The 22,032-nt window shown below is 46.5% G+C and overlaps 1 protein-coding gene across 2 annotated transcripts in view; it reads left to right on the top strand.

The window, feature by feature from the left end:
• The window catches only part of lama2 (laminin, alpha 2), a 693,080-nt gene that overhangs the window by 410,722 nt on the left and 260,326 nt on the right, over window positions 1–22,032 (top strand). For both annotated transcript variants that reach the window (XM_070885262.1, XM_070885261.1), the window contains exons 17-18: window positions 688–815; window positions 20,516–20,602. In XM_070885262.1, the coding sequence (XP_070741363.1) occupies window positions 688–815; window positions 20,516–20,602 (215 nt within the window). The remainder of the gene's footprint in view (window positions 1–687; window positions 816–20,515; window positions 20,603–22,032) is intronic.

Here is a 22,032-nt window from a genome sequence, read left to right as displayed (position 1 = left end):
GCTGAAAAGTTTATTCCAAGTCTTGAAGGCTCCAGCTTCTAAGATTGGAAATTGAACAGCAGTGAAATTATAGCTTTTATACCATTTATGCAGCTGTCAATTATTCACAGCAACAGAAAGTCATTGAGAACCGGCACACTTACCTGACGTGATCAACGAGCACTGGGAATCTTGTAACAAAACTTGGAAAAATGGTTAGTAACTGGTAAAATGCTGCTTAAATACCTTTAAACAGCTTCTGAAGTATTTCAATTGCTTGACCCGCCACTTCGTGCCGCCTCTGCAAAGCGCAGGCAGAGCCGGCACTTGGGAAATTAACAAGGAGGCGGGTTCAGAGCGGACTTTCGCCCTGCTGTCAATCACTGCATTTTGACAGTGGACCCGCCTCCAAACTCGCACTCGCAACGCTGGTAAGATTCCAACCTCAGTGTCTGCTTGTGATCATTGGAGAGGGATATTGAAGTTGTTTATAAGTAACCTAATGAAATTGGGGTGTCAGAATTCATTTGTTCATTAAAAATATATGTAATATAGTCGCTGTGGACACCTTGGAATGTCATTTTGTTCTGCTGGCAGCTCTTCTATGTATTCAGTAAAGAGGTATCTAATTTAAAATAATTTAATAAAACAAAGAAATAATTTGTCTTTTATCAAGAAGGTTCTGAAAGGAAATATTATTTATTTTAGGATTGCCAACATGAGACTACTGGCCCATTTTGTGATAAATGTCAGCCCGGCTTTTATGGAGACCCTACTCGGGGAACGCCCAGTGACTGTTACCCTTGCAGTTGCCCGTTACTAATTTCTACAAATAAGTAAGTAAGATATGAATTAATCTGTATCTGCAGCATCAGAAAATTAACTCCTCATAATATAGTCCGAGTTCTACCTGGCGGCATGTATAGTGGGAGCAAGTATGAGTGTCAGAGCCTGATTTGTGAAATGAACAGCCATTGGTAATGAAGCTAACTTCACCTCCTTTCCCTTGTGTCCATTCAATTTAGGGCTTTCTCATATGAGAAGCAGTGACTAATACTATTGTTGTAACCTAGCTGAGCACCAAATCCCAGCAGATTTATACAAAGCATATCTTTTTCATACAAAGATTCAGGCAAATATATACTAATAACATTATCAAGTGCCAGAAAAAAAAAATTAAACTTTGTCAATTAAGATAATCTCCTAAAGCACCACACAATCTAATTGTACTGAAATCATTGAAGGTACAAAATAAGGAAAAGTATATAGCCTGGGTATTATACTGCTCCCTACTGTGCAAATATTGGGCTCAATTTTCCTGAGTCATTTGCGGCGTTTTTTTGGCGCACACCGTTTCTTTCTGGCTTAATTATTGAATTCAAAGTTTCTCCCTGGAATCTGCGCCAGCGTAACTGCTTTAGTTACGATTTTCTACGTTATGTTTTTTTGATGTTCCCTCATGCCTGTGCCAGTTTTTAGCATTTTTCGCAGTATGCCCAAAAATGTTTTATCCTAGGTCGTCGTATCTGGCCACCCCCGAAAAACCTTCTGGTGAGTTAACAGAAAGCAGAGCACATTGAAAAATCGGTGCTGAAAGACGCCATTGTTTTTCATCAAAGTTTTTGGAGGGAGTCTCTAACTCTTGAAATATCCTATTTTTACCTTTCAATGGAGTACATGGAAGTTTCTTCGATTTCTGAGGTTTTAATTTTTTGTTTACTGGCACACCACCACTGAATGTCTTCAAGCAGGGCTGGAGCGGGGTGGCAGCGTCAGCCGTCAGAATCGGCCCTGTGCCCGGACACAGGGGCTTGGGGCTCGGTTGGAAAACCAGCCCGGGGTGGAGGGGGTGGGGCGGGGGGGAGGTGCCAATTGGAAGGCTTCTGCACTGAGCCTGGGGAGGGAGGTGCCGATCGGAAGGCTGCTGCACTAGACACAAGACTGCAATGAGTTTGGGGGAGGGGGGGGAGGAGAAGGGGAGAAGTCACAAGACTGCAATTAGTTGGGGGTATGGGGGGGGAATGGGGGGGGGTAGAGGGAGGAGAAATCACAAGACCTGGGTGTGGTCCATCCATACAGACTTTGGGGAAAGAGAACGAAGAACCTGTTCTGCCTGCCTTCCTGCCATTTTGAGCTTCTTGCAAAAATACAATTTAGTTATGGGGGCAGTGCTGACAATGCCATACCTTGTGCGAGCCTTCTGCATGATGTTGCTATGTGGGACACAATTGATTCAACATCATCACATGTTGAACATCAGAGTCCATAGGGTGCTAGGCAGGAGGCCTTACCCATGTCGGGTCTATCGAGACAGGCATTTGTACCTGCACCTGAGTGATGCAGACTGTGTCAGACGGCTGTGTTTTCACAAAGAAGTTGTAACTGAGATCTGTGACTTGGTGAAAGCAGACCTGCAACCTCGAAGCGTCAGGAGGACTGCTTTGTCAGTTGAAGTGAAGGTTACAGCTGCACTTTCATTCTATGCCTCCGGATTGTTTCAAGCTACAACTGGAGATGTGTGCTCCATTTCTCAACATGCAACACATGTCTGCATTTGGCAGGTGACAACTGCAGTATATGCACAGAGGAATGACGAGATAAAGTTGCCCGTGACTGTCCAAGCAGTGTGTGACAGGGCTGTGGACTTCTCCAGGATTGCTGGCTTCCCAAAGGTGCAGGGCTGCATTAATTGTACCCACATCGCCTTGTGAGCACCTCTGGTGGATTCCAAGATGTACAGGAACAGAAAAAGCTTCCACTTCATTAATGTACAGCTCATGTGTGACGACATGCATCTCATCATGTCAGTTGATGCAAGATACCCTAGGAGCACTCATGACGCGTTCATCCTATGCGAGAGCACTATATCTGCCATGTTTCAGCAGCAGCCAGCTGGCTACTGGGAGACAAAGGGTACGGCCTTGCCACCTGGCTCATGACGCCCCTACACGTAACCCGGACGGAAGCGGACCAGGAATACAACATGCCACACATTGCGACACGCAGCAAAATAGAGAGGACTATTGGCATCTTGAAACAGCATTTTCGATGCCTGGACCATTCCAGAGGCTACTTGCTGTATTCCCCTGAGATTGACAGTCAGTTCACTGTTGTGTGCTGCATGCTGCATAACTTAGCCATCGTGAGGCAGCAGCAGCTGGAAGGAGAAGACCCACCTGCGGTGAGAGTGGCTGATGATGATGATGAGGAAGATGCAGATGATGAGCAGGAGGATGAGGACGAGAAAGCCATGCAAGTACCTGAACCCGAAGCATGACGGCGGAGGAGGGCAAGCCGTCATGCCCCTTTATCGATTGCTCGAGCCTTGCGCCAGCAGCTCATCTGTGATTGCTTTGCTGCCTGAAGGCTCAGCAACAACTATTCCACATGCACCATGTTAACTGCTTGGACCTGTTCCGTAATGTAGTGTTGTGTTAATGGAACAAATGATGGAAATTATTCTTCTTGAGTTCCAAAAGTTGTGTTAATAATGGAACAAATAATGAAAATGATTCAGAATTAATGTAAAATATATTTTATTCAAAAGTTTAACAAACAGTTCTTTGTACTTAAAACATTCTTTCAACTTGAGAACAACAGTTACAAAAGTAACAATAATAACAGCAGCAGCAATAAAGAAAGGCTGCACTCATCTCTCCTCCACCTTATTCTAAGACTGCCCACCGCACTTGTTCTTGGTGACTTCTGGTGAGGATGCAACGAGTAGAGTGGATAAGGGCGAACCAGTGGATGTGGTGTATTTGGACTTTCAAAAGGCTTTTGACAAGGTCCCACAGAAGAGATTAGTGTGCAAAATTAAAGCACATGGTATTGGGGGTAATGTATTGACATGGATAGAGAACTGGTTGGCAGACAGGAAGCAAAGAGTAGGAATAAATGGGTCCTTTTCAGAATGGCAGGCAGTGACTAGTGGGTTCAGTGCTGGGACCCCAGTTATTTACAATATGCATTAATAATTTAGATGAAGCAATTGAATGTTATATCTCCAAGTTTGCAGATGACACTAAGCTGGGTGGCAGTGTGAGCTGTGAGGAGGATGCTAAGAGGCTGCAGGGTGACTGAGACAGGTTAGGTGAGTGGGCAAATGCATGGCAGATGCAGTATAATGTAGATAAATGTGAGGTTATTCACTTTGGTGGCAAAAACAGGGAGGCAGACTATTATCTGAATGGTGACAGATTAGGAAAAGGGGAGGTGCAACGAGACTTGGGTGTCATGGTACATCAGTCATTGAAAGTTGGCATGCAGGTACAGCAGGTGGTGAAGAAGGCAAATGACATGTTGGCCTTCATAGCGAGAGGATTTGAGTATAGGAGCAGGGAGGTCTTACTGCAGTTGTACAGGGCCTTGGTGATGCTACACCTTGAATATTGTGTACAGTTTTGGTCTCCTAATCTGAGGGAGGGCATTCTTGCTATTGAGGGAGTGCAGCGAAGGTTCACCAGACTGATTCCCGGGATGGCAGGACTGACATATGAAGAAAGACTGGATCTACAAGGCTTATATTCATTGGAATTTAGATGAATGAGAGGGGATCTCATGGAACCATATAAAATTCTGATGGAATTGGACAGATTAGATGCAGGAAGAATGTTCCCGATGTTGGGGATGTCCAGAACCAGGGGTCACAGTCTAAGGATAAAGGGTAAGCCATTTGGGACCGAGATGAGGAGAAACTTCTTCACTCAGAGAATTGTGAATCTGTAGAATTCTCTATCACAGAAAGTTGTTGAGGCCAGTATTGTGTTCCTAACACAGATGAGACTGCACACAGGGAGGTTAAAGCAACAGTGACCTCAGTCATTATTAAGACACTCCAGAGTGAGGAACAGGCCTTTGGGGCCAGCTTATATACAGTGCTCCCAAGGGATGCTGTGATCCCTTGGAACTACAGGGAATACTCTGCCTGGTGGCGGAACATGGGAATGCATGCTTTACAGATACACAACATCACTCCCCGCAAAGTCAAAGTGAAAACTATTTACAGGGTGAGGCGGTCGGGAGCTTTTCTTTCCCTGGTGGACCGCCTCGGTACAAATGTCTGTTCTGGTGTGTTGGCTGTGCCCTCGCTGGACTGGCGTGTTGTTGGCCCTGCAGGGCTGCTGGGTGAGCCTGGCCTTGCTGGGCTGTTGGGCGTGATGGGTTCAATTTTCTGGTCTGGGGTGGTGTCGTTGATCCTTTGGGTGTGTGTTGTGGGCTCAAAAAAGGTGGTATCTGCTGTGGGTTGTTCAGAGCTGTCTGTGAACCGCAGCCTCGTTTGGTCCAGGTGCTTTCTGCAAATTTGTCCATTGTCTAGTTTGACTACAAACATCCTACTCCCTTCTTTAGCTATCACCGTGCCCACAATCCACTTGGGACCATATCCATAGTTTAGCAAATACACAGGGTCATTCAGATCGATTTCCCGTGACACAGTGGCGCGACCATCATTTAAATTTTGTTGCCTGCTCTCTACCTGATCATGCAGGTTGGGGTGAACCAGCGAGAGTCTGGTTTTAAGTGTCCTTTTCATGAGTAGCTCAGCCGGGGGCCTCCCTGTGAGCAAGTGGGGTCTCGTGCGGTAGCTGAGCAGTACTCGGGACAGGCGGGTTTGGAGTGAGCCTTCTGTGACTCGTTTAAGGCTCTGTTTGATTGTTTGTACCACCTGCTCTGCCTGCCCATTGGAGGCTGGTTTAAACGGGGCTGAGGTGAAATATTTGATCCCATTGCGGGTCATGAATTCTTTAAATTCGGCACTGGTGAAATATGGCCCGTTGTCACAGACCAGTATGTCAGGCAGGCCGTGGGTGGCAAACATGGCCCTCAGGCTTTCAATGGTGGCAGTGGCGGTGCTTCCTGACATTATTTCACATTCAATCCATTTTGAAAAAGCATCCACCACCACCGGAACATTTTACCGAGAAACGGGCCCGCATAGTCGACATGGATCCTCGACCATGGTCTGGAGGGCCAGGACCACAAACTTAGTGGTGCCTCTCTGGGCGCGTTGCTCAACTGAGCACATACGCTGCATTGCCGTACACAGGAATCTAAGTCAGAGTCGATACCGTGCCACCACACGTGGGATCTGGCTATCGCTTTCATCACTACTATAACCGGGTGTGTGCTGTGGAGATCCGAGATGAACGTCTCCCTACTCTTTTTGGGGAGCACTGCGAGGTTACCCCACAACAGGCAGTCTGCCTGAATGGACAGCTCATTGTTTCGTCGCTGGAACGGCTTGATTAGCTCTTGCCTTTCAAAGTGGATGCTGGCCCAGCTCCCATGCAGTACACAGTTTTTTACTAGGGCTAGCAGAGGATCTTGGCTGGTCCAAGTCCTAATCTGGCGGGCTGTGACAGGTGATTTATCATTTTCAAATGCTTCCATGACCATCAACAAGTCTGCGGGCTGCGCCACCATCAACAAGTTTGCAGGCTGCGCCATTTCCACCCCCGTGGTGGGCAATGGTAGCCGACTGAGAGCATTCGCACAGTTCTCGGTGCCTGGCCTGTGGCGGATGGTATAGTTATACGCTGATAGCGTGACTGCCCACCTTTGTATGCGGGCTGAGGCATTAGTATTTATCCTCTTGTTTTCAGCGAACAAGGATATGAGGGGCTTATGATCGGTTTCCAGCTCAAATTTGAGGCCAGATGCATTTTCTTTACCTCGAACACACACGCCAATGCCTCTTTCTCAATCATGCTGTAGGCCCTCTCAGCCTTAGACAAGCTTCTGGAAGCATAGGCGACCGGTTGCAACTTCCCCGCAATGTTAGCTTGTTGTAATACACACCCGACTCCTTACGACGACACATCACATGCTAGCACAAGTCTTTTACACGGGTTATACAATACAAGCAGCTTGTTGGAGCATAAAATGTTTCTGGCTTTCTCAAAAGCAATTACTTGTTTTTTTTCCCCATAACCAGTTCTCACCCTTGCGCAATAACACATGTAGAGGCTCTAAGAGGGTGCTTAACCCCGGTAGGAAGTTACCAAAATTGTTAAGGAGTCCCAGGAACGACCTCAGCTCCGTGACGATCTGTGGCCTGGGTGCATTCCTGATAGCCTCTGTCTTGGCGTCTGTGGGCCGAATGCCGTCCACCGTGATCCTTCTCTCCAAAAACTCCACTTCTGTTGCCATGAAGATGCATTTCGACCGATTCAGCCGCAGCCCTACGCGATCCAGTCGCTGGAGGACCTCCTCCAGGTTTTGCAGGTGCTCGGCAGTGTCCCGACCCATGACCAATATGTCATCCTGAAAAACCACCGTGCGTGGTACCGACTTGAGTAGGCTCTCCATGTTTCTCTGGAAGATCGCTGCAGCTGATCGAATTCCAAACGGGCATCTGTTGTAGATGAACAATCCCTTGTGCGTGTTGATGTAGGTGAGGCCCTTTGAAGACTCCTCCAGCTCCTGCGCCATGTAGGCCAAAGTCAGGTCGAGCTTGGTGAACATCTTGCCTCCTGCCAGTGTCACAAATAGGTCGTCTGCCTTAGGTAGAGAGTATTGGTTCTATAGCGAGAAACGATTAATAGTTACTTTATAATCGCCGCAAATCCTGACCGTGCCATCACTTTTGAGTACTGGAACAATCGGGCTGGCCCACTCACTAAATTCCACTGGGGAGATGATGCCCTCGCGTTGTAGCCTGTCCAGCTCAATTTCCACTCTCTCCCTCATCATGTGAGGTGCCGCTCGCGCTCTGTGGTAAATGGGTCATGCCTCTGGGACCAAGTGGATCCGCACCTTCACCCCAGAAAAGTTTCCAATGCCTGGCTCAAAAAGGGAAGGAAATTTGTTCAGAACCTGGATACATGAGGCCTCATCGACATGTGATAGCGCTCGGATGTCATCCCAGTTCCAGCGGATTTTGCCCAGCCAGCTCCTTCCAAGCAGTGTAGGGCCATCGCCTGGGACAATCTCGAGTGGCAGTTCCTGCACCGTGCCCTCGTGGGTGACCTTGACCATGGCACTGCCCAGGACAGTGATAAGCTCTTTGGTGTATGTTCTCAGTTTCGTGTGGATGGGGCTCAGGGCTGGTCTGAGTGCCTTCTTGCACCACAGTTTCTCAAACATCTTTTTACTCATGATGGATTGGCTTGCGCCAGTGTCCAGTTCCATGGCTACGGGTAAGCCATTCAAAATTTTGCATTTAGCATTATCAGTGGACATTTCGTCGAAAATGTGTGCACCCCGTGTACTTCAGCATCTGCCTCCTCTCTCTGAGGCTCGAAATTGCTTTGATCCACCATGGACCGATCTTCCTCTGCCACGTGGTGATTAGCAGGTTTTGCAGAGTTTGCAGCTGGAGGTTGGAGGTGCCCCATTGTTCCACAGCTCTTGCAAACATATCCTTTGAAGCGGCATGAATAGGCTGAATGGAAGCCTCCATAACAACAACAAGGTGAAAACTGCCTTGCATTCATCCTTTGTTGGGGACTCTGAGTCATCTGGGTCACCTGAGGCCTGCTGGCAGTTGCAGACTCGTGGTTTCTGCCCTATACATTTCTGCTCGCAAACACAGCTCCAGCTAATTTATGAACATTGCTAGCACTTGTGCACTGAGAGATTTGTTTGGTGTTATCACTGGTAGACATAAACGCCTGTGCTATCGCAATGGCCTTACTGAGGGTCGGTGTCTCTACATTCAAAAGTTTTCGTAGGGTGGTCTCGTGGCCAATGCCCAGTACAAAAAAGTCTCTGAGCATTTGCTTCAGGTAGCCATCAAACTCACATTGCCCTGCAAGTCGCCTTAGCTCGGCAACGTAGCTCGCCACTTCCTGATCTTCAGATCGCTGGCACCTTGCCATCAGCACGCTCTCCCTCCGGTTAAGATGCTCCCGAACCAGTGTACACAGCTCCTCATACGACTTATCTGTGGGTTTCACCGGAGCCAGAAGATTCTTCATGAGGTTGTAGGTCCGTGCCCCACAGACTGTGAGGAGGACCGCGCTCCTTTTTGCAGCGCTTCCTTCTCCGTCCAGCTCGTTGGCTACAAAGTACTGGTCTAGCCGTTCGACATAGGCTTCCCAGTCCTCACCCTCCGAGAACTTCTCCAGGATGCCCACAGTTTGCTGCATCTTTGCGTTGGATTCGTATTCTCGTCGCCATTTATTGTGTTCCTAACACAGATGAGACTGCACACAGGGAGGTTAAAGTAACAGTGACCTCAGTCTTTATTAAGACACTCCAGAGTGAGGAACAGGCCTTAGGGGCTGGCTTATATACACTGCTCCCAAGGGGTGCTGGGATCCCTTGGGACTACAGGGGATGCTGTCCCTGGTGGCGGAACATGGGAGTGCATACTTTACAGATACACAACAGCCAATTCATTAGATATATTCAAAAGGGGGTTAGATGTGGCCCTTACGTCTAAAGGGATCATAGGGTATGGAGAGAAAGCAGTAATGGGGTACTAAACTTGCATGATCAGCCATGATCATATTGAATGGTGGTGCAGGCTCAAAGGACCGAATGGCCTACTCCTGCACTTATTTTCTATGTTTCTATGTTTCTATGACTCCACCACCCCTACCTGCAGGCGGTGGCACAGTATTTTTGGGGTTGGCACCAAGCTTATTCTTTCTAAGATCTCGGGTAGTGCGCACCTGTTGAGGAGGTGAGGAGAGGTAGGGGATGGGGGGGGTGAGGGGGCAGCAGGTAGTAATGTGGAGGGTCCAGGCGGCAATATGGAGGACCCGGCTTGGGGCTTTTCAGAGTCTGTTTTGTGGGGATTGGAGTGGAAATGGCAGTTGATTCTGTCAATGGGCACGGGATCTGGGTGTGTTTCCTTATTACAGCAGCTAACTCCAACATTCCCTCCCTCATGTTCACTGATATTGTTTGCACTATTTGTGACATTCCCTCCCTCATGTTCATTGATAGTGTTTTCACTACCTGTGACATTCCCTCCCTCATGTTCACTGATAATGTTTGCACCATCTCTGACATTCCCTCCATGATGTTCACTGACAGCGCATCAGCAATTGTGACATTCCCTCTCTCATGGTCACTGACATAGTTTCAGCTGACTGAAATATTCCCTCACCCATGGTTGTGGACATCTTTCGCATTTCTCGTGAGATTGCTGTTACTTTTCCCGACAGTCCCGCTACCTCATCACCCACCCCACTTGATGGTGTCCAGGAGTGATTGTGTCAGGTCAATGGTCTCCACACGCATTGCTATCATCTGAACTGTCATGTATGTACATAAGGTCTGCCCACCACCAGAGGGCACTGCCATCGGAGGTCCTAGGGTCATAGGTACACTCGTGCTGGGCCCGGTATATAACTTGAACTTCACCTTTGTATCTTCACTTCTGGAAGCCATTAAAGATTGACCAGATTACACCTAGTCACTGGCTCACAGTAAGAGTTCATTGTTTCATTTCATACACCATAACTGGCGAGGAGGCAAATATGAACCCACGCAAAAGTATGGCAAGCACAGCACGATTGAGTACTGTTGGAATCCTCGAGAGATTCAATGAGGGAGAGGATTGGGGAGATTTCACGGATCGTCTTGACCAGTATTTTGTGGCAAACGACCTAAACAAAGAAAAGGATACAGAGAAGCGCAGGGCAGTTCTTCTCACCGTCTGTGGCCTCACGACCTATGCACTCATCAAGAATCTGCTCTCACCCACTCTTCCTACAGAAAAGGATTACAAAGAGCTGTGTGCTCTAGTTCGAGAAGGAATCTACGGAAGGAATCCTCATGTCCAGATAGTGCTTCTATACGCATGTTCGTCCTGAAAGCCAGGACGTAGCAGCATTTGTTGCCGACCTGAGACATCTTGCAGGGCCTTGTAAATTTGGGCCTGCGTTGGAAGACATGCTGCATGAATTTTTCGTGATTGGGTTCAACCACGAGGTGATCTTAAGTAAGCTGCTGGCTGCGGGGACGCCGGACCTCAGCAAGGTCATCACCATCACCCAGGCATGCATGTCCACGCAGAAAAGCACGAAGTAGATATTGCGACAAAACAGGAACTCCACGGCAAGTACTGTGTACAAAATTGTATCGACGGCTGGCAGAGCTGCACATGGCAGGGCCTACTCGACTGCGTCTGCAAGGCCGGGATCCGCTCAAAGTTCGCCATCAAGGGCCTACTCGACTGTGTATGCGAGAACGGGAGCCGCTCAAAGCCCGCCATCGGGCACAAATCCGAGCTCAATATGTTGGCGTTGCGGGGGCAATCACTGACCCCATCAGTGCCACTTCAGGCAGTATGTATGCAGAGGGTGTGCGAAGACTGGGCATCTTCAGTGGACGTGTCCACAGTAGAGCAAACGAGCTGCGACACACCACGTGGATGATGATCAATTCAGCGTAGATCTGGCGATGCAGCCCGAGGCACTTGAGAGCTCCGAGATGGAAGTGTACAGTGTACATGCGTTCCTAACAAAGAGCCAACCGATAATGATGGACGTAAAATTAAACGGAGTGCCGGTATCCATGGAATTAGGCACGGGAGCGATTCAATTGAAATGAGCCAGAGGACTTTCGAAAAGCTGTGGGAGACCAAGGCAGAGAGACCCAAGCTGAGTCCGATAAATGCGAAGTTGCATACCTACACCAAAGAGCTCATACCAGTGATCGGTAGTGCAGCAGTAAGAGTGTCATACGAGGGAGCGGTTCATGATCTACCGTTATGGATAATCCCGGGCAACGGCCCATCATTATTCGGCAGGAGTTGGCTCGAGAAAATAAAATGGAAATGGTATGATATCAAAGCTTTGTCATCAGTGGATGATGATTTGTGTGCTCAAGTACTGAGCAAATTTCCCTCACTGAACCGGGAATTGGCGGCTTCAGGGGAGCCAAGGTGCAAATTCACCTAGGCCCAGACGCAAGGCCCATCCGTCACAAAGCCAGGGCAGTCCCACACATGATGAGAGAAAAGTCGAGCTCACATTGGTCAGGCCGCAATGCGAGGGGGTCAACTCACCGGTCGCATTTAATGAATGGGCCAGCCCCAAAGTTCCAGTGGTAAAGAGCGACGGCACGGTCATGATTTGTGGAGACTACAAGATCACGATCAACCGAGTTTCGAAACAAGATCAATACCCGCTACCGAAAGCTGATGACTTGTTTGCAATGCTAGCCAGGGGAAAATCATTCACCAAATTAGATCTAACGTCGGCCTACATGACACAGGAACTGGTTGAATCATCAAAGAAACTTACATGCATCAACTCGCACAAAGGACTGTTTATTTACAACAGGTGCCCTTTTGGCATTCGTTCGGCGGCAGCCATATTTCAGGGAAACATGGAGAGCCTATTGAAATCCATCACCAGAACCATGGTATTCGAAGACGACATCCTAGTCACAGGTCGTGACACCACCGAGCACCTGCACAATCTGGAAGAGGTTCTGCGTCGTCTGGACAAAGTGTGACTCAGGCTGAAACGTTCGAAGTGCGTTTTCATGGCACCTGAGGTCAAATTCCTTGGACGAAAGATTGCTGCAGACGGAATCAGGCTTACAGACGCGAAAACAGAGGCCATCAAAAACGCGCCCAAGCCCCGGAATGTGATGGAGCTGCGTTCGTTCCTGGGTCTTCTCAACTACTTCACTAACTTCTTACCCAAATTGAGCACAGTATTAGAGCCTTTGTACAAGCTGCTCAGGAAAGGAGCTGACTGGGTGTGGGGTGAACTTCAAGACGGAGCCTTTGTTGTGTTCCCACAAGCTACTGGTACTGTATGACCCATGCAAGCATCTAGTTTTGACCTGTGATGTGTCGTCCTATGGGGTCGGCTACATACTCCAGCAAGCCAATGAGTCAGGCAAACTTTCCGCCTGTCCAAGGCGGAAAGAGCCTATGGCATGGTAAAGAAAGAGGCTTTAGCACGTGTTTATGGGGTAAAAAAAATGCACCAGTACCTGTTTGGGCTTCGCTTCAAGCTGGAAACCGATCACAAGCCGCTTATATCGTTGTCCTCGGAACACAAAGATATCAATACCAACGTGTCGTCCTGCATCCAGAGGTGGGCGCTGACATTATCTGCCTATGATTATGTCATCCGCCATAGACCAGGCACCGACAACTGCGCTGATGCATTGAGCCGGTTACCGTTGCCCACACTGGAAGTGGAAACGCCAGTGCCCGCAGACCTACTCATGGTCATGGATGCCGTTGAGAGTGAAGGGTCGCCTGTCACTGCTCAACAAGTTAAGACATGGACCAGCCAAGATCTGACCCTCTCGGTTGTAAAATGTTCTGTTCTTAATGGGGACTGGTCGACCATCCCCAAGGAAATGGGTGATGAAACCAAACTGTACAGCCATCGCAAAGATGAGCTTTCCATCCAGTCCGACTGTTTACTGTGGGGTAATCATGTTGTAATGTCCAAGAAAGGCAGGGCGAGATTTGTACGGGAGTTACATAATATGCATCCTGGTATTGTTATGATGAAGGCCATCGCCTGGTCTCATGTTTGGTGGCCTGGCATTGACTTGGACTTAGAGTCATGCGTGCATCAGTGCAGCACTTGCATGCAGTTAAACAATATCCCAAAGAAAACTCCGCTCAGTCTGGGTCATGGCCATCCAAACCATGGTCTAGAATCCACATCGACTTTGTGGGCTCCTTCCTCGGTAAAATGTTTTTTGTGGTGGTGAATTCATACTTCAAATGGATCGACTGTGTGATCATGTCATCCAGCACTTCCATTGCCACCATTGAGAACCTGAGAGCCATGTTTGCCACACATGGTCTGCCAGACATCGTTGTCAGCGACAACGGACTGTGTTTCACGAGCCTGAAATTTCAAGAGTTCATGAAACGCAATGGCATAACACACGTGAGGTCAGCCCCGTTCAAACCCGCATCCACTGGTCAAGTGGAGCGGCAGTTCAAACCATCAAGCAGAGCCTGAAACGCGTAACTCATGGATCCTTGCAGACACGCTTGTCATGCATACTGCTCAGTTACAGGACAAGGCCACACACGCTTGCCGGGGTCCCGCCTGCGGAACTATTGATGAAGAGAGGCCTCAAAACCAGGCTCTCTCTAGTCCATCCTGACCTTAACGATCATGTCAAAACCCGACGTCAACGCCAGCAGTGGTATCACGAGCGCACTGCAGTGTCACATGACATATCTGTAAATGACCCAGTGTATGTACTTAACCATGGTCAAGGGCCCAAGTGTCTCCCAGGCAATGTTACAGGTAAGGAGTGTAACTGAGTGTATGTGGTTAAAGCTCAAGAATGGGCAGATGCGTAGGAAACACATTGATCAAATCAAGCTAAGACACACTGATGAACCGGAACAGTTGGAAGAAGACACCGTGAGCTTAGACGACCAACCAACTCACGTCCAGCCATCAGAAGAACCCACTGTGGTCAACGCCCAGCCCCAAGTTGTGAGAGATTCGGAAAGCACTGGGATTGTACTGATATGGTCAACCAGGGAGTGAAGGGTTCCGGACTGTCTGCACTTGTAATATGCACATGTGCCAAGAACTGGGGGGGAATGATGTAATGTATGTACATAAGGTCTGCCCACCACCAGAGGGCACTACCATCGGAGGTCCTAGGGTCATAGGTACACTCGTGCTGGGCCAGATATATAAGCTGAACTTCACCTTTGTATCTTCGCTTCTGGAAGCCATTAAAGACTGACCAGGTTACACCGTACCAAGTTCATTGTATCATTTCATACACCATATAAACCACATCTGTTAGGTCCTGCACCTCATGAGAGTGCTGTAGAGCTCTCCTTCCCATCATCACCCTGGGTGTGCCTCGCTGCACTCCACCACTGGGACCCGCAACCTCGGACGGTGGGGCCCTGAGTGTGCCTCGCTGCACTCCACCACTGGGACCGGTAGCCTCGGAAGGTTCGGCACTGGGTGTGCCTCGCTGCACCACATCACTGGGATCCGCAGCCTCGGACGGTAGGAAACCATGGAATCTCCCACCATACCACTAGTCACGGAAGGGGCTGGCACCTGAACCTCCTCCAAAGACAGTAAAACAGTGGGAGCTTCAACCATCTCTATCCTCTCCCCCTCCCCCTCACCCCCATGCTCTTGGTCTGGAGGCTGGGAATGGAAGAAGTTCTCCTCTTCAGGCTCGTCCTCGTCTGAATCATCTTCTGCATTGTCAGGGTCGGCCTCAAGTTCTGCAAAATATAACAGGACAGACAAATGGTTAGCAGCAGAGCAGGGGGCAGGGTGTGTGGCATGAGTAGGCTCACACAGTGCAGGCAGCAGGCTGATTTGAAGGACCGTGATGAATGACAGCACATTGCATCAACCGAAGTGTAGCCGATGGAGACATCCCCAGGAACCGAAGCATGGCTAGCCCGCACAGGACTTAACATTTAGCAATGCCAAACTCTGAAATTTGTAGAACTTACCCTCTCCCTCGAGTGTGGGCCCAGCTTGTGCAGTGGTGGTTGCTTTTCTCCAGGCAGGACCCATCAAAGCAGCAACCCTCTCTTCCAAGGGTGTCAGTGGCTGCAGATTTGCCTGTTCAAGTTCTTTCCCTTTTGTTATGTGTCACCTTCCTCTGCAAAGATAAAAATGCAAATTCGTAGAGAGGGTGTCTTTCTGCTGGGTTTGGCTGCATATACAGCTAGTCACATTTACATTTGCAATTGCTTTGAATAAATGAAAATATTACTTAATTGGCCAAAATCTTGCCACTTCTTTTTACATTGGCCTTCAAATCTCATGGTGATTGCCATCGCGCAGTAACCTTCTGCAACTTGGTTCCAGCGTTTCTTCATTTCTTTTGGTGGAACTTTTATGTGACCTCTGCTGGTGTCCAGCTCCTGCCATCTGGTCTCAATCACAGTAACTAGTGCCTCCACTTCATCCTGTAAGAAATTCTTGGTCCTTGCACCGCGTTGCATCTTGTGTTGCTGCAGATCCAATTTTTCCAATGCTCTCACACAGCACTCCTTCTTACACACACAACTGGCTCTTTAAAAATGCCGATTGCCAACCCAGAGCTGTACTGCGCATATGCGTCCATTGAAATAACGGCAAAAACGCCACTTTTTTTGTTGTGTATGTACAGAAGTTGCGGCATTGTTTTTTTGGCGCAGACAGCAGGCTCCACCCCCCGAGGTGACTGGACACGCTGCGCGGCGCCAAATTTGAATTATACATCGGGAAACTTTGGCAAAATATTTCTGACGCATTTCTGGCTTAGAAAAATGGGTGTAACTCTGGCAATATGCCAGAAAAGGGCTTTGGGCAAAATTGAGCCCATTGTAACTACATTTTATTGGTATTTAGTATAAATCACTTTTTCGTGGTGATTAGAATTCACAGAGGATGTTTGAATGCATTCTTTGCTGCAGCATGAATCACTGTTCGTTATCCCCACCTTAATTCCATTCATATTCTCAATCTGACAACCACATTGACAGTGAATCACTTATTTATTAAGAAAGTACATGGCCTTTACTTGATTAAAAAAATAAAATAAAATTGTTATTCAATATTGAACAATGACTCATGGCTCCGGGTTCCAACATCTATTTAATATTTTTTTTATAGAAAAAAGTAAAGCGGTAAGTTTTATTTAACAATAACCTAAAGGAGCATACATCACAGAGCATTTCAGTGGATACTCGTTCATAGTTTTCACAGAATAATGGACATAGTCATCGAATTTGATCCCCAAAGCACCAGCAAAATTCCCAGAATATAATTTAATAAAGATGTGATTTGATTGTAAATCAGTGGCCCTTATTGTTAACCATTATATGGCATAAATAGCACTATTATTATAAAACAATGGGGTAAATTTTCAGCTTGCTGCCTGGGCATGAATTCAACAGAAATGAAAATCGGGCAGCTTCTATAATGGGAGGCAGAGCTGCAACACCAGTTTTATATCCAGGTGGCAAGTTAATAAATCTACCCCCGTATATCCACTGACTCCCCAGAAACAAAACCATAGGAGAGCTGCTATGGCGGCTGCATCATTAACAGCTGTAGATCTACTCACCATGCCTTTCCAGTATGAGAAACTTTCCTTTACCCCTTCCTCTTCTTTCTTCCTTCCAACCATTTCTCTGTCCATGTGGCCACATACCCTTTAATTCCATGCACCATTAACTTTGCGGTTCCTTATCAAATACTTTTTTTGAAAGTTCATATAATCCACATCCACTGCAATTCCATTATCTTTCCTCTCTGATATTTTATTAACAAATTTTAATGGGTTGGCCAAGCATGACCTGCTCTTCACAATTTGTGCTGATTGAGCCTGATTAATTCATATGTTTCCAAGTCTGTAATAATTCCATCCTGTAAAATGGAGCCCACGGCTCTTCCCCCAAAGTTCCACCGGGCGAATTGGAGTCCCCTGAGTAAATTCACTCCCACGTCATTTACCAACAACTGATATCAGACTATCTCCTTTCCTGAGAAGGGGTGTCACAGTCGTCTGGCACAATTTTGTTTTCCACAGAATTTCAAAATATTATAATAAGAACATAAGAAATAGGAGCTGGAGCAAGCCATTTGGCCCTTTGAACCTGCTCCACCATTCAACAAGATCATGGCTGATCTTCTACCTCAACCCCAACTTCCCACAGTATCCCCAATTCCCTTAATTCCCAAAAATGTATTGAATATACTCAATAACTGAGCATCTACAACGCTTTGGGATAGCGAATTCCAAAGATTCACAACCCTTTGAGTGAAGAAATTTCTCCTCATCTCAGTCCTAAATGGCCGATCCCTTACCCTGTGTTCTAGATTCCCCAGCCAGGGGAAACATTTTCTCAGCATTGACCCTGTCAAGCCCTTAAGAATTTTATATGTTTCAATGAGATCACCTCTCATTCTTTTAAACTCTAGGGAATTTAGGCCTAGGGCTGGATTTTCAGCTTTGATGATTTCAGGGCAGTAATGTTTGCGCCTGGGAACAGTTTGCGCCTCAGTCATCAAAATTGGGCAGCCGGACCCCGGGTCTGGGGCGCAACGCTAAGGGAGGCATTGTACACCTCTCTTTGGGCATTAGCATGGGAAAATCTTGAGCTAAAGAGCCGAGCCGGGAGCGATCCGAGGGACGCCTGGGGAGAAAAATAAAACTGTAAAAAAAACCTACAAAAACATTCCCAATACATAGGCCACGCCACCACAACATCGCAAAAATAGAATCACACTCACTTTAGGACTGCATTACTTATCTCTTTGCAATTGGTATAGACTGGACCGCCCGATTTCCCAGGCATTCACTGTGGGGCGTGCTGCAGGGTGTATGGGTCGGGCGGGAGTCAAAAAACACGCCGGTTTCGCAACCAGGGGCATTGCACACCGGCACTGCTCTTCCGGGTGGTACTGCTCTGCGCTGCCACAAAACCAGCCCCAAAAACCCCCACGGGGCACTCGAGGCTGACCGCCCACCTGCCCAGAGGACCTCGTCGCCACCATTGCCACCGTGAAAAACGGAACATAAAGGACCGGAAAATCTGCCCCCAGTCTACTCAATCACTGCTCATAGGGCAATCCCCTCATCCCAGGAACCACTATAGTGAACCTTCGCTGCACTCCCTCCAAGGCAAGTATGTCTTTCCTTAGGTAAGGAGACCACAGAGCCAAAATTGCCCCCCTCTACCGACCAGTCGAGGGCAGATGGGCCGACCCATCAGAAATTGCCCCCGAGCCGGGGGCGGTGGAAACGAGTGACCCTTTTTCGTCTGCGGGAGCAGAGCAGCCGCCGGTTGGTGCCCCCGACAGCTTTTCCCAGTGGGAAGCTGCCAGTGGCTGGGCGGCACGTCCGTCCTTAAAGGGGAGGATGCTCTGCTGTGGCCACCATTTTATTTTAATTGCCAACTGACTCTAAAGTCGGCCCGACAATGGCAGCCACGGGTTCGGCTGGGCCACCAACAGGCAGCCCGACACCCCCTCTGGCCCGGCTGAAGCCCTCCCTAGTGGCCCAGTGGGTGGCACTAAAGTATTTGCAGAGCTCATGGCAGCCCTCCCCTTTAACTGAAGGGGAGGGACGTTGCTGCGCCCACTCCTGACACACTTCTGACCCTCAGCCGGCCAAATACCGCCACAACAAATTAAAAAAGTTTAAGAGGCCAAAATCCCTCTATTCTCCGCTCCAAGGATTCGGGAGGAGAATATTCATTCAATTCGAATTATCCGCATCGTTTGGGGTGGAGAATAATGTCTAGCTCCAGAACTGTACACAGTACTCCAGATGTGGTCTCACCAATGCCCTGTATAATTGTAGTAAGACAATTGTAGATAATCAAAGCCTCTGCTATTTTCTTTGGCTTCTCTCAGGATGTAAACCAACAGGAATCTGTGATTTTTCTACCTAAAAGTTTGAGTAATTTTTTTCAAACCAATTCTCTTCGAATAACCTCCACTGTCTATACCCACCACTGGTGGTGCTAGATTCCCAATATGCCAATATCCATCAGCTTTGAAAGCTGAGGCAAAACACATATTTAATATTTCTGCCATTCTTTCACTCTCCACTACAAGCTTGCGTCCTTCATCTTTCAGCTGACTTTGACTACCCCTAATGTGTTTACACAAAGCCTATTAATTGTGCTTCAGATATTTTGCTAATTTTTTTCATACTCGAGCTTTCCTTTTTTACTTTTCTTATATTCTTCATATTTGTCTAGGCTTTCATTTTTATTACCTGCTCTGAAGATAAACAGTTTCCACTCAATAATTAAGATCAATAATATTTTGGGATTTTGTGTTCTACATTGGAATAATTGGGTCCCCTTTTAGCCTGTTAAAATCACTACACTGGTTCAATGTATCAGAGAGCTTGCATTATAATGCAAAATAGTATCATAAGGTGAGCATGTTAAGATGTGGTACTGGTTCACTGTCAATTCCCAGACCTATTGTGACATACTCAGGATCACCAGATCTTTTTTTTTAAGATCATCTATGAACAATTCAAAGATGATGAACAATCTTTTATATTGTCAGTTGCCCCTGCTGTTAGCATGCACAGAAGGCTGGGTCTCTCTTCTCTCAATTGGTATAGGAGAGCAGAGGAAAATGGCAATATAAATAAAGCACACTGAATTATTTTGGTATCACTCTCTTACAATACCAGTTGCACAAGATCTTTTTCATACATTTTTACAGGCATGATCAATGCATTTTAGGAAAATAAACAATTGTTGCATCTTGGTAGTTGATTAAGCTACAGGTTTGTGATTACAGTCGGATACAATGCTTTGCTAACCTCTTCAGGGCACAGGCAAGCAGCTGCACATTCCGTTTTTTATTGTACAGAGTTATAGGCGACAGGGAATTTCAGACTGAAATGCCATTGAGATGCTGGCATCCTTTTACTATACTCAGTGTCGGCCGAAATACCCAATAGTCATTCCAGAGACTGTAAGCTGGAATGAGATCCCTGCTCTATCTTTGGTGCCGGAAAGGAAAAATAGACCTTGTCTGTTTCACAGTGATGATTTCAGTAAAGAACGCTCGGCTATGCAGCTAATACAATTGTTTTTGGTTTATCTTTTTGTGTCTGTGTCTACACAACATGAACAACATAGTTTTAGTCCAACCTGTCACCTGGATTCTGGGGGAGCGATAATATGTGACCGATGCCCTCTTGGCTATGCAGGACCTCGATGTGACAGGTAAGAAATCTCTGATCTTTTTATTTTGTTCCCACAACTACTGGGAACTTTTAAAAGCTGCATTGGTGAATAAAGTTCAAAGCCAAAAAATTTGTTGCACAAAAGTTGGTTGTGACTTAACTTCTTGCATGCATCAGAAGCAATCTTCCACTTTACTCACAAATAATATTTATTTATATCGTAATTTTTTTAAATAGATTATATTCCATATTCTGTGGATCTGTAATTTGTTTTTCTTATGTTTTGTAATATTACTCATTACTTTAATTATAGTAATAGCACATCATTTTATAAACAGTGTGACATATAATGGCAATCATATTAGTCTCATGGAAACTTATTAAAAAATAGTCCTTCAAATGGTAAAGTAATTCTACTGGAATCTGACACGTACACACACTTGCATTTTATCTGAAAGTCATCAAACTAAAAATGAAAATCACTCTTTATATTATCAGGGTGATTGAGAACAGAGTGTTATTAAGCCTGGCCAGTCGCACTGTATATAGTTGAACTTTCCAAATACTCTCAAACAGGATTAGTTTACTCAGAATCAACTTTTTGAATACTTCAATCTGACATGTTATGAAAATGTAACCTCTAATAACTTCAATTCTCTCTCAAAATGTTCTTCTGCTTTTACAAAACTGATTTGACACAGATTGACCCATGAAGTGTTCTACCAAAGAAACAATTCCGGGCTTTCTGCACCTGTTGAAAATTAATATTTTGAAATGTCACTGTTTTCAGTTTTATAACCTTAGTAAAAATAAAATAAAATGTGATTCCACAATAGTTAGAACACAGTAATCTATTGATGTTCCAGTATTTCTGTACAGAAAGTATGAGTTGCCCAGAAATGCAAAAACACAGCATAAGTGATTACAGAATTGGAAAGTCCACACCATATTAGGAGATGATTCATTTAAAGCGTATGCTTTGATATACTGCTAGTCGTGAAAAGAAAAACATGTTATATTGGGAGTGTCTGCAAGCGTTACAGTTGAAAGAGACACCTGTCATTATGTGTCACTGCAGCAAAGGACTATTTCTGTCAGACTAATCACACTAGTGGGGGAGCTACAGTAAGTAACATATGCTGCAGTTTATATTATTGCAGAAGCATAGGAGCAATGATACTACAAACGAGAGCATACAAGAATCAGAGCGATAAAGGTAGAGACAAATAAAAGTAGCAAAAATGAAAACAAGTAGAAAAAATGATTGCGTTTTCCAGGGTTATTAGAAATAGCTGGCATGAAATGTGATAAGCTGGTTGAAACATATCAGGGTCTATTCATAGTTGAAATATATTTTGGTCTGTTAGTTGATAGTTATGAATAAACTTAATTTGAGACCAAACTATCCATCATCACCCTATTCCAAAATGAGGAAGGACATTGGATTGTCATTGTGGGTTTGGATTCTGT

Source organism: Pristiophorus japonicus, chromosome 7, assembly GCF_044704955.1.
Source record: "Pristiophorus japonicus isolate sPriJap1 chromosome 7, sPriJap1.hap1, whole genome shotgun sequence".
Lineage (NCBI taxonomy): Eukaryota > Metazoa > Chordata > Chondrichthyes > Pristiophoridae > Pristiophorus > Pristiophorus japonicus.
Note: the sequence above shows the minus strand (reverse complement) of the source record. Positions and strands in the feature narration are given on the sequence as shown.